The 12,713-nt window shown below is 36.4% G+C and overlaps 1 protein-coding gene and 1 long non-coding RNA gene across 2 annotated transcripts in view; one reads left to right on the forward strand and one right to left on the reverse strand.

Moving 5' to 3' along the window:
- Positions 1-224: 224 nt before the first annotated feature.
- The window catches only part of LOC109368202 (uncharacterized), a 58,342-nt gene continuing 45,853 nt past the window's right edge, over positions 225-12,713 (forward strand). Inside the window, exons 1-2 of the long non-coding RNA XR_014884222.1 lie at positions 225-423; positions 634-695. This is a non-coding gene — a long non-coding RNA (uncharacterized LOC109368202). The remainder of the gene's footprint in view (positions 424-633; positions 696-12,713) is intronic.
- SLC39A12 (solute carrier family 39 member 12) overlaps positions 8,910-12,713 on the reverse strand; it is a 31,354-nt gene continuing 27,550 nt past the window's right edge. The window contains exon 12 of the mRNA XM_085227322.1: positions 8,910-9,358. Coding sequence (XP_085083448.1) covers positions 9,230-9,358 — 129 coding nt within the window. The 3' untranslated portion in view covers positions 8,910-9,229. The remainder of the gene's footprint in view (positions 9,359-12,713) is intronic.

Genomic DNA, 12,713 nt, shown 5'->3' on the forward strand with positions numbered 1-12,713 from the left:
TCAACTCAACTCAAATTTCTTTCTAGTTTTCCTCAAGGCAATCTCTGAATTGTAGGGGTCTATCGCTTTAACTGAGGAATTATTCGCTCAGATAAAGAGACTTCTTAGCAACTCGGCATTTTTAAGCTTATGTTCCAGAGTTATGAACAACTTTGGAAAGAAAAGAAGTGCTATCCAAATAGAAAACTTTATCTGATGGGCACATTTGGCGATTAACAAAAGCATGGAAAGCTCACAGCACAGTCAGAACTGCACAGTGCAGGAAGCTGAAGAAGCATATTGATAGCAATTAAACTGTTAACTTTCAAAAATAGGATGTTTTTCTTTGAATTTCAGAGTGTCAAAAAAGGTTATTAATGAAGTGATTTTTGGTTCGTTCTCTTCTTCGTGTAGCTTTGGTAGAAATTGAGATGGCTGGAAATGGTAGGTAGCACATAGAATTTGCAGATTTTTGGTTTCATTTATCAAAAAATGCTAACTTGTTGAAACTTTTAAACATAAAGATCTGTGGCTCTAACACCATTTGTACAGCATAAGCTGTGATAATTTGCAGGGGTGTGGACTGGCTGCGAGTGTTAGAATGGATGAATTAACTGCAGTTCATTTCACCTCTCCTTCTCCTCCCCTTTCTAGAGCCTGTGGCAATATAAAGCAAGGCTGGTAACAGTATGTGAGGGTATAAACAACAGGCAAAGGTAAGAGAAGTAATTTACTGCCAAAACCACTATGCTATAGTTTATAATTACTTAGTAGTCACAATGATATCAAGCATCACTTTTCTCTTTCATTACATGGGGTTTTGCTTTTTCTTATTTAATTTTCATAAAGCTAAAATAGAGCTATTAAACAGTATGGCTCTGTGTCATTTAGAAGTTTACTTTCAACTCCTTCCCTCCTCTTCCCCCTTCCTTCTTCCCCCTTCCCTTCCCTTCATCTTGGAGTAGATTAATTATGGAAGAAGTATCTGCACTAGTGTGTCTGTCACCAGAAAGCAATAACAGAAGGCAGTCAGAACCACAATGTTAAATTTATTGGAAGTATATTATAAGATCACGTTAAGTTTAACAAATTGAGTTTGCTTCTATTTTGCTAAAAATCAGCTCCACGCTTGATTAGCTAAAGAAATGTCATGGTATTGACTGAAGGATGCAAACCAGATATAGTTTTGTTGAGTATGTTCATAGGAGAGATGTTTATATCTTACATTTTAAGTAGACGTAGGAGATAAATGAACGTGCAATGTGTTTTTCATCAAGCATACTGCATAGAAACATCAGTACTTGAGAAACCATGCCAGTTGTCAGCTATATTTCAGATGATCTCCTTATCATGTAGATCACAGCAATAGAGGCCCTGTGCAGACACGTGGGATTTTTATTTTGTTATAAAGACGTGAAAAAGCTTGTATTTGTTTTATTTTTAATACAGTACGAATCAGAAATTATCCCTTTTAATAACATCTCATCAGTAAAAACTCTCCCGAGAGTTCAGAAGTAGTTTACATGCTATAATTCTTAGTAATTTTAACTTATTAAAAGAATTAGAGAGCAAAGACTGAATCTGAGGCTAATTTATAAACACATATACAGTGAACACGAATATCTCTTCTGGCAATACTTCCTGTTTCTTACCATGTGAGCCATGAATTCTGACTGCTGGGGAACAGGCTTAAACATTCTCTGACAAATCTGATCTTTCCTGAAATAATCAGGGCATAGATAAGTGCAGAAGATGGAGAAGGGACTTTTTACTATTCAATAACCATCTTAAATGCACATAAAAGTAAATCTTAAGATAGAGACCTGTAGGTTTATTCTTAATCTCTTGTATCCGGCATATGTTTTATGTTGTGAATTCTGAAGAAAGAGGGAGAGATTAAATATTTCGAATATGAGAGACTCAAACCACTCTTGTTAAAGCTATGGTTAACATTCATACTTGAACCATTAGCTTCAAGATTGTATTTTTGGTTCATTAGTATTTAGTTCAGATCATCAACAACTTGCAGTTTATATTCCCCAAATCAGATGACTGTCCATTGTTAGTAACTGTTTTTCTCTGTCTGCATATGTAATACTAGTATACTGAAAAAGTGAAAGTGGTTAGCAATTGTTATGCTGAAGAATAACCAAAGGTTAGGCACATGCCCATTGTTAGCTAAAATGTGTCAGCTGGGAAGCAAAGGCTTTAAAAAAAGTGTGATCAAAGAAGTGCAGGAGATCTGATCACTTGCATTCTGCTGTAGACTGAGTGCTGAAATCCAGTGCTGGTATTTGCAAAGTCATTTACATCTTTTTTATTTTTCTTCTGTGTTTTCGTATGCTTTCTATGCACAGAAAGCTTGAGTATGTTTTCTGATACAAAAAAAAAAAAAAAAAAAAGTGGGTATGAACTGATCTTGCTCCAATTTTACTTCCCCATAATGAAGACCATGGTCTTACATACACTATAATTATAAAATACCTTGAAAAAAATCTTCTAACAAATTAGATTTTGTCCACAAATACTGAGATTTAGCACATAGTAGAGCTTATATTTTGAAATGGGAGGCGAGGAGAGAAAAGGAAAGAAATAAAAAATCACTGCTCTTCAATGAAGTATGTTGGAATTATTTCTAAAAAAAACATGTCTCCGTAAAGGAGAATCAATGCTGAAGATGGAGGGTTAATTAAGTGCCATCCAGCCTAAGAACTTTTATGGCATATTAAAACATTATGCACTAGAAAAGACTGCAACAATCTTGTTTTCTTAGTGCTCCCTAATAATGCCACAGAACACTATGCCAGACAGTCAGCTGCTCTGTTTCTAGAAAAATGGCATATTCTTGCTAATTGCAAATGCTGCAAGCCAAATTAAAAAGTAGGTTTTCTGGTAGTGGGAAATGTTAGAATATGGTCTCATAAGCTTTGTTTCTTTCTTATTACTTGAGATGGAATTGAAATTCTGCAGATAAAATTATACTGGTTTCATCAACTATGAATATGTATTTTCCAAAATATATGGCTGTGAACATATGGATCATATTTTTAATGCATATCTCAAGTTTAAGAGTTATTAAAAGTCATCTGTTTTGTAATATTTAAACTATTTCCAGTGTTGAAACTCTTCTTCTTAGACATGACATTTTCCACTAACATGCACAGTGAATTGCGCGGCTTTTATGTTTGCCAAAGAGAATGAACTACAAGGAGGACGAGCTGATTGACTTTGCACATTTATTGTTTCTACTTGTATTTGCCCTGTCACCTACAAGAACTTCTTCCTTGGACATTTCCTTGTTCTGACTTTTCTGGTATGTATCTATTTTGCCATGTTTGTCTCCAAGTGGAAAAGGAGATGCTTTGCATTTGTGCAGGATGATGAATCATTATGCAGTTTAAAGTGTATCACCACTTGTATTCATTTCTTAACCAAATAAAAGAAGCCTTATTTTCCACTGCATCTTTCCTTCTAAAGCCTTGTCTAAGTTCCATTAGAAATGGTCACCAATGAGCTCCAAGAGAATGACAAAGTTGTTCTAATAATCACTGGACTCATGTGAATAGCACCTGGGGAACAAATTGCATGCATGTCTTTAGCTCATCTGTGGATGTCAAGTTTTCTGAGTGCTGCTATACTGACCTGGGCATATTAAATGACCAGATGCATACTGTCCAGTTCTGCTTTTCTAAATGTTCTAGTCATTACAACTATTTACTGCTGAACTGCTGTATCATATATATAGATTACTTCTGTGTGCACATTTAACAAATGAAATTCTCATCACTTTTTGGATTGAAACAGCAGCTGGAAAGTAGGTTTGCTCCTGCTCCAGAGCTAAGACTAAACATTTACACAGAAATATGTAGATGACTTTTGAAGTACTGAAAGCAGAAGAGAGTACCAGATGGTAGGAATAAAACCACCCAAGACCACCAGAGCTATTCCAAAACAGTTCAGCATGGATACAAAATAACTTGTGTTTGCACCTGGTACTCATAGCAGTCTCTCTCAACTGAGGAGAATCAAATTGCTGATACTATGGCGTAGGTAATAATTTCTACATCTGTAGTTCTTAGTGAAATTTCCAATGCTGCGTTGCCTTTTTTGAACTTCACAAGTCACAAGTAGTTGCAATATACTGCTCCAGTGTTGAACAAACATTCATCAGTGTGGATGATGAAGAATAAGTCCTTTTATAGGACTGATTTATGGGTTATGATATTTGCATAGCAGAGATAAGCAGCTGATAGGGCAGACAAACCAACAAGTTTTTGTGACAGTGGATGCCATGTCTGACATGCAAGGGCAGAGACAGCTAGAATACTCTAAAACCATTGCCAGGCCTGGGATATGGGCGTTGCTTGCACATTATGTACCCCGCAGACCAGCACAGGCATTGCCCTGGTGCCTTTATCACAACATTAGCAGACACAGAAAGAGTGCAGAAATTGTTGTGGTCTTAAATTAAGCCTGGAATATACCACAGTAAATGATTAGTCCAATTCCTTATACCTACCTTTCTCTGTCACGTGATAGTCCAGGCAAGTTTCTGCTCAACTTTAGGAGAAGGATGAGGGAGAGTTGCCAAGTCATCTTCAATAGGACAAAAATTTTTGACACATATCACACAGAATTACTGCTGGTCAGTGCTATATTGGACCAACATGTAGATGATTGCTAGGCAGATTTGTTTTGCTAGGTAGTCCCATGTTTAGCACTCTGTGCATCAGACCTGAGACTCTGAGAAGAAGGGACTGCCACACCATGCCTCATTTGTGTGCACATGGGTGTGCTATAAAGGGGCAAGATCTCCACACCAGCCCTGAGTTGAGGCCTTCTCCTTTATTAATGAGAGCATCATGGGAGATTCCTCTGCAGGAAAATGATGTTCCTGTGGGTCATCCCATATGCTGGGGTGCTGCAGGGTGCGCAGCAGGAGCCTGCACTCATGGAGTTATCAGCCAAACTACTTTTATGATATCCCTGACCTCCAAAACCAAGACAACACGATCTGTCTGGGAATTTGCCCTGAACTGAGCTTCTACAGGACGCCGCAGCTATAAAACCTTTCATCCTTGCACTGCAGCCATTAAAGTGCTGGTCTGAAGTACGTGGGAGCAGCACACAGGCCTCTCAGGGAGAGCTCTGTAGCCACCTGGCCCTCACTGCCTCCTGTCATCCATTTCCACACAGGAAGCAGCCAGCCCTCTGTGTCCTATCCACAGACTAGGGTGTTCTGTACAGCCCTCTGTGCTCCTACCCCCACACCAGGGAGCTTAGCACTGACTTTGGGCTGCTGTGCCATGTATCCCACTTTGCAGGCCCTCTTATCAGAGACATAAAAGGATGAAGGCTCGTACTGCATGATTCACGGCAGTGGCTCTGCACATGGGTTTTTTGCTCCTTTGAGGGAAGGAAAGGAAGGTGGCTCTAGTAAAACACATTCCATGACTTTCTGTTTTGGTTAAAGCCATTGTGTAACTACTGCTTGTACTTTCTGTAGTCACATTCCTAAGGCTGCAAACACAATAGAAGGCAGATAATTTTTAAGATGAAAGGAAGATTTGACAACAGGTTACAGTAAAGCAAGAGAAGCTAAAAACATTGACAAATCATTCTTTTGTTATAAATTATCAGCCTTAATCTTGGCTTGACATAAACCTGTTTTTGGTTTCTAAATGCAGGCTAATAAATTATTACAATAATAATATGCTTTCTCCAATGCAAGGTGAAAGAAAAACAAGTATGTTTTCTAAGGGTATGTTGTTATACCAATCTAGCCATGTTTTCTTTTATTAAAAAAGACCTTTCTTTTCCTCACTGGCGAATTGCCATCTTCATGTTTAAAGCATAAAATACAGGGATGGAATAGATGGCAGTATTTAAAACATGCAGATGAGCTCCAGAAACTTTCTAAGGGCATTAGGATAGCTGGCTGCAAAGAAGGTACTATTTATCTTAAAAGTCACTGGGTAATGCATAACATATACAAAACAAGCGGTACAAAGTCAACACTTTTACCCTTGTAGTTTGAAATTAGAATTATTTTTTATGAGGTTTTCTACTACTTAACTTCCAGGAAAAGATACTGTAACAAAAAAATTCTTTAAACCTCTTCTTTTATCTCCCATTTTCTATGTATGTCAAAAACCAAGATATGTAAAAAAGCAAGATATTTTCTGGTTTGTTTGTTTTTTTAATCATATGAGTGCAAGAAAACTACGATAGATGAAAGAGAGAAATGCTAACCCTCTTCTTTCAGAAAAATTCCTGTTTCTACAGATTGATATATTTTAGGGTTTTAAAGGAACACTATGATTATCTAGTCAGAACTGCCCAACAGTCTGTAAAACTTCACCAAGTAATCTCTCCATCAAACACGTAACATCTGTTTGAGTAATTGCATACCTCTTAGAAAGATACCCAACCATGATTTAGCAGCTGCAAGTGATGAAGTTCTGCAGCCCTTACTCAGGATTTGACTCAATGAAAACATTGGCATAATATGTTCTGGCTGTTAGGTTTGGAGGAACAGAAAGAAATATCTGGCTTTAAATAGAGCCTTGTTTGAAATCTCTATGAATAAACTCTACAGAATTTAAAACAAACAAAAGAGAATGCATCATAGGAATACTTTTGCACCACCTTCTCATAAACCCATGTTCTTCAATTGTTTTTCTTGGGATTTGGCAAAAAGATGAATCCTACAGGTGGATCTCTTTGATTTAAACTGATTTAGTTTTCCAGTTCAGTGATATATAGAAATAGTTTCCAGTACCCTGTATGAAATATAGCCTAGTCTTGCTTTACATCAGGTATTTCTCCATCTTCAGTATCCAATCGTAAAGCTGCTGAATTAGAGCAGAGGGATCAGTTTTGGTAGTGACAAAAGTTCTCTCGTAGGTGCCACAAGAATTCAAACTTCTGTATACTAGTGAGATGTCAGGTATTCAGAGTTAATAGCACCACAAAATGTAACTGAATGGTTCTCATACAGATGCACACTGTCTTTGTGGCAGAAACAAGTTACAGGCATTCTGTTCAATGTGTTTGCACATACAGCAGAAGTTGTACGAATATACTTGTTAAATGTGATCAAGAAATCTGACATATATACATAGTCAAAAGATGGTATTTTCCAAAGAGACGCGAACACTGTATGTACACAAATTTTTTCAGTGTGAACCTCTGCTTGTATGCATCTTCAAAGAACACACTGACAGAAATTAAGTGCCAGTTTTCAGACACATTAATGATAGAAAACAATTCCAGAATATCACAATATTGCCAAAACATGCTTATGTTTGTAACCTTTTTTCCTGTTGTAGTGAACATAAGCCACCTATAAGAATTCAAATTACAGTAGCTCTGCATTTTGAAATAACAAAAGTTTCCAATGTTCATTTACACCATCTGATACAGGAATAGATTTTGCTTACGTCCAGTGGTGTCCTGCTATTGCTTGAATTGACTGTCACAGCTGAAGGTCATTGAATCAGTGCCAATACAATCAGATGAAATACTAGAAAACTGCTTTTAAAAAAATCTTACCTTCATAAAAACAAGCACAAACTCCTGAAAAATGTAAACTTTGAAAAGAGAAGCTAAGGCTTGTCAGCTGACTAGGCAGCCTTCAAAGTTAAACCAACAGAAAAAGCAGTCATAACATTTGCACACCTACATAAAACAGGTTAGTATTTTACTTTGAGACTTTAAACAACTTGGTTCATTTCCTCAGTCAGTTAGAAACTTCCTGTGTGACTTTGGATAAATTGTTTAGGACAAGGTGTTTGAAGGTATGTAAATATACACTTAGATGTGCACTGGAGTATTTGCTACAGATTCTCTTAACGTACAGGCACAGAAAATGGGTGCATAACAACCTTTACAATTATCTTCAGCATTTTTCCCAAAGGTAGCCTGTTGATGACTAGGGATCCACAGCTATATGAATCAAGGCTATTGCATAAGATTTACAATATATTTCATTTTAGATTTTGATGATAAAGTAGCATATCTCTCTGAGAACTGACCGTGCTCCAGAATAACGCATGATCTTCTCTGTAATATAGAAATAATTGTACCTCCAGTAGGAGCTGTCAAGTAAACACATTGTAAGACAGACATACAGTATCACAAGGGAGCCTTTTTTCAAGATAGATTAAAACAAGGAAGAAAAAGATGCATTTACTTGCATAAAGAAAATATGTTTGTTCTGTAACTTGCTGTCCCTATTTTCACAGTTCATCAGAGCAGGAAGAAGGAATTCATTTCAATTCTCACATAAAAACATAAATTAGATAGGGGAGTGTTTCTTATGCCAGTAATTCATAGTGTGTAAGTAATAGACATCACAGTGATGAAGGTTGCTCAGTACTGCCTGGAAGCCACTCAGCACCTCAGAATTAGAACAGAATTTTTATATTAGTTTCAGGGTTGACTCTGCAATGCAAAATTAAATGAGTCATCTGTAACCTATGCAGAATTCTCTTGAAACCAAGAGGACTAATTACATCAAAAAAACCCTCAGGTTAGAAGCAGTTGAAGTCAGTCTCTAAGAGGGCATTGCTGGAAGGCACTACTGGTTTTTATTAATGATGGCTTAAAAGCAACATCTGGCTTGATGATTCTCTTGATTTGAGAAGACTGGAAGGGATGTTGAGGGAAAGAAACCATATTTCTAGTTCAAGAACTTTTCATTTTTACCTGCTCACTGGACCAGCAAGACAACCAAGGATCATTATGCTGGCAAAGTGAACAAGACAGATACTATAAACAGATTGCTATATGCAATTTAACAGTTAGTTTTGCTGTACTTTTTAGTTTTGTATAAATATATTTATTTCTTACATAAGAGACAACACAGTTTCCTGCTTCGAATTATTCAACTATGGTTAGTTCACTTTATTGCATTTAAATGTGCTTTATTCGTTTCTTCGATCAGACTGGCAGTGATCATTGAGAGCATTCAACCAGAACAGTCTCAATAAAAACTAATCAGAAGCTCCTGTGAGTTTGAGCATGGGGATCTGGGAAACTCAGTAACAAATAAAACATATTTCTAAACATTTACGTTTACAAGAAAAAATCCAAGGTCTGAACAATAAGTTAATTAATTGACATAGTTATCTACTGTTCAGATATAAAAATCCTGAAAACTTAATTTATATATTGCTATGGCAGACGTGACAAAACTGAACAACTATCCACTGTCATAAGTGGCACTTCAAGATTTCCAAAAGAAAACTTATATTTTAATTTTCTGTTCATATATAGCCAAGAGTACGAGGCAAAGCCAGCCTAATAGTAATCCGAGGTTCTGTAGAAGAAACATCAACCAGGGTCGCCGTGTCTGAATATGAGTCATTTCAGGAAGCTAAAAAAAGAATAAGACACCAGAATGAGAGCCAGATATATTCATCTCTGGGAAAAAGTCTTATGGGAAAACAAGGCAAACTTCATTTAAAAAGGCTTTCAAAATACTGGGTTTCTGGATGCAACTACTAATCTGTAGCACGTTCTGTACATTGTAACTACACAGATCTTGACCGTGAAAAGATTAACAAAATTCTGTCCGTTTTTGTTCTTTCACTAGCACCAGCGAGAATAGACGAGATTCCAAAATTTGTTAATAGTAATTTTGTGCAGCTGTCTGTCAGGAAATTCTTATTTAGGAAAATTAGTGATTCCCTTTTGTGGGAATCAACTAGTTTGAGTTATTTTGTTTCTGTACTATATATAGGGTCATTCTGCTCCTACTGAAATAACTGGCAACTCTCCTACTTACTTGGGTTCTAGTAAGCATATAAGTAGAAAACAGAATCTATTTAATATGCTGAAAAAAAAAAAAAACACCTTTAATAATTATCTCTGAAAGTTTTAAATCAAGTAAAGCAGCAGCAGCTGTCTGTAATCATATTAAAAGTTACTTACACTCTGACCTTCCACCCTACATGATCTCTTTTATCAAAGTTTTAAACAAAATATATGTCTTGATAAAATCTGTAGAAATAATGCCTCAGGCTCAGGTTCTCAGTTTTGTGTTACTGACACCAGGAGTGATACTAATGACTGCTGATATTTTCATGCCCACCTCTGGAAATAGAGCCATGGCCTGGTACAACTCTTTTTAATATTTTGTCTATTTCATGTGAACTTCAAAACAAAATAAAATCTGGAAAAAAAAAAAAAAAGTAGTGAGCTGTCCAGACACCTTCCCATCATATTGCTTTCCTTCCCCACTCACAGCCTGTGTTGGAATGAATTCACTCATTTTCCTTGCACCCTCAAAGACTCCTCCCACGGGCAGCATCTCCTCTGGAAGCTGATATGGGCCCAAATGAAGTCTTTATAGTGAAAAATCTGCCTCTGCTTTAAAGGTGTGCATTAAAGTAACTGGATAATCCAGAAGTCCTAAATTTTTGCAATAGCCAGGCAATAGTTCAGATTACGATACAAATTCACATCTTAAAAACACATGTAATTAGGTTTAATATATATTTAACAGTCATCAGAGATATTTAAGCTGGAGGAAATGCAAACGCTTCTGATGTAAATCAAAATCTGAACTGACAGCATATCAATGTTCAGAACGTATTTTTTGTTTTGTATATAAATAAAAACCAGGCAGAGGGCAGGCACAAAAAAAATCTCTTTATATTGCTCATAAAAGGTGCTTTTCAGGGGATTTAATTTTGATTAAACAACATCTAAAGTCATGATGTTACAGATTTTGACTTATATGTATATCTTGAAGCCATCAATTTACAATGTAATATTTCATAGCGCATACAGTCACAAGACAAAATTCTCCTCCCTTCTGTCCTCCCTGATATCTATGAAGATAAAATTTTGCAAAATTCCTTGGGTAAAATGATGAAGGCTATAAATCATTTTATCCCTTGCCCTACACCCCAGGTTTTTAATTAATTAGTTTACTCTGCTTGTAAATGGAGCCAGAATACCATTTTTAGATACAGATGAACAGAAATAATTTTGCATGTTCTACTGGCGCAGCAGTCTCACAGTGCTGTCCTGTCAGTGAGCCTCCATCTCCTATACCTCAGTGTTCCTCAATGCAAAAATCAGCACGGCTGTTCCATCATGTCCCATATTTAACCAATACAGGAAGTATTGTGAAGGCTCAGAAAACAGATTCTTAAAATTATAGCTTTGCACACCATAAGGTATTTGTACACCTTTGTCAGGAACCTGATAATTGCTGTTTTTGAATGAGAACACAACAGTGAATAGAAGTTTCTCCTGTGAAGAAAATTGAAAAACATATAAACCACTGCAGATTTTCTTTTGAGTTGGCCTATGCAAACACCTGAAACTTTTCAGATCTATAAATTCCCTGTGATATTCAGTGCTTGCACTTCCAAAAAACCCAATGGCAGTTCTTTTGACATAAGCAGAGAAAAACTGGTTGGAATGCCTCTTGTTCATAAGAGGGAGGTGAGAGAAATATAAGATTCTCCTCTTTCTCTCTTCTTCTACTCACATCGTGGTTATAGAGTCAGAACAAGTTAAAAACATGGTATTGTTAGAGGAGTTTCATCCCTGATAGATTCTGATCCTGCACTACAGGAAAAATATGACTAAGCCCTTAGCCATGTTATTAAAACCATGCCTACTGAATAGGAAAGCAGTATAACTTCCAAATTTCTCTGTCAGAACAAGATGCAACTATGCAGCTTGGTACACAGTATTCTTGTCTGTTATTTACCACCTTGATCCAGACAGCTGATACATCCACAGTCCTTCATCAGCTCCCTCATAAGCTCTTGGGAGCATTTTATGTTCATATTACTGCTATTATAGAAGGAAAAAAATTGACTGAAATACACCCAAGGTCTAAGGTCAAGGACTACAAGCATATTTTTAAATAGGTAATAATAATGACATGGCATATCAGGTTTCAAATATTACTCTTGAACCTGGCAAATTGTATCATAGGCACCAGGTGGGGATTGGTAGTAAACAGAACAGAGACAGTCAGGCTTAAGAAAAGCACAGTAAAAATTCATAAAGAGAGAAAACTCCTTTTTTCCCCTCTGGATCTAATGACATAGTAAGGCCAGTCTTTGCTCAGAAGCTTGCAAACAACTTTACATTAATATACATTAGCTAAAAAGCATGACATTTTGAATCATAGTAAGCCGGAAAGGTAATCAAGTTCTGTGTTTTTATTAGTGTAACATTTAGGCACCTCTTCAATAAATGATGCATCTTGAGGCACCTTCATGAGTTATGACTCCATAACATTCTTCCGCAGTCCTTAGACCTCTCTCTCATAATGTGTTTTCACATTTTTTTCTATAGTTAGGTCATTTCTATTGAACTAGGAGTATGAAAAATGATGGGAATTATGAGACAATCTAATGGGTTTCGAATTGCTTAGGAACTCATGCAAACCTCTCTGAGATAGAAAGGCAGGCCAGAGAGGGCAGAGGATAAACATCTCACATTTTAGCTCACAAACTGCAAATTCATGTTGAAATAATGGATTAAGACTATACAGAGAAAAAGGAGCAAAAAGAAAAATGTTATCAAGTTATTCAAGATTTTTAAAAAGTCCTGCATGTTCAAATGTGTATGTTATTTTCAGTTATCTTTAATTCTTCTATTGAAAATGTTAACCTGTCTAAAAGTCCTCTGTGTCTTATTCGTATGTTACCCTCTTTACAGCTTTATTTCACCCTTTTATTACTATTACACCTATAGTGACA

Source organism: Meleagris gallopavo, chromosome 6 (genome assembly GCF_905368555.1).
Source record: "Meleagris gallopavo chromosome 6, MGAL_WU_HG_1.1, whole genome shotgun sequence".
NCBI classification, from domain to species: domain Eukaryota; kingdom Metazoa; phylum Chordata; class Aves; order Galliformes; family Phasianidae; genus Meleagris; species Meleagris gallopavo.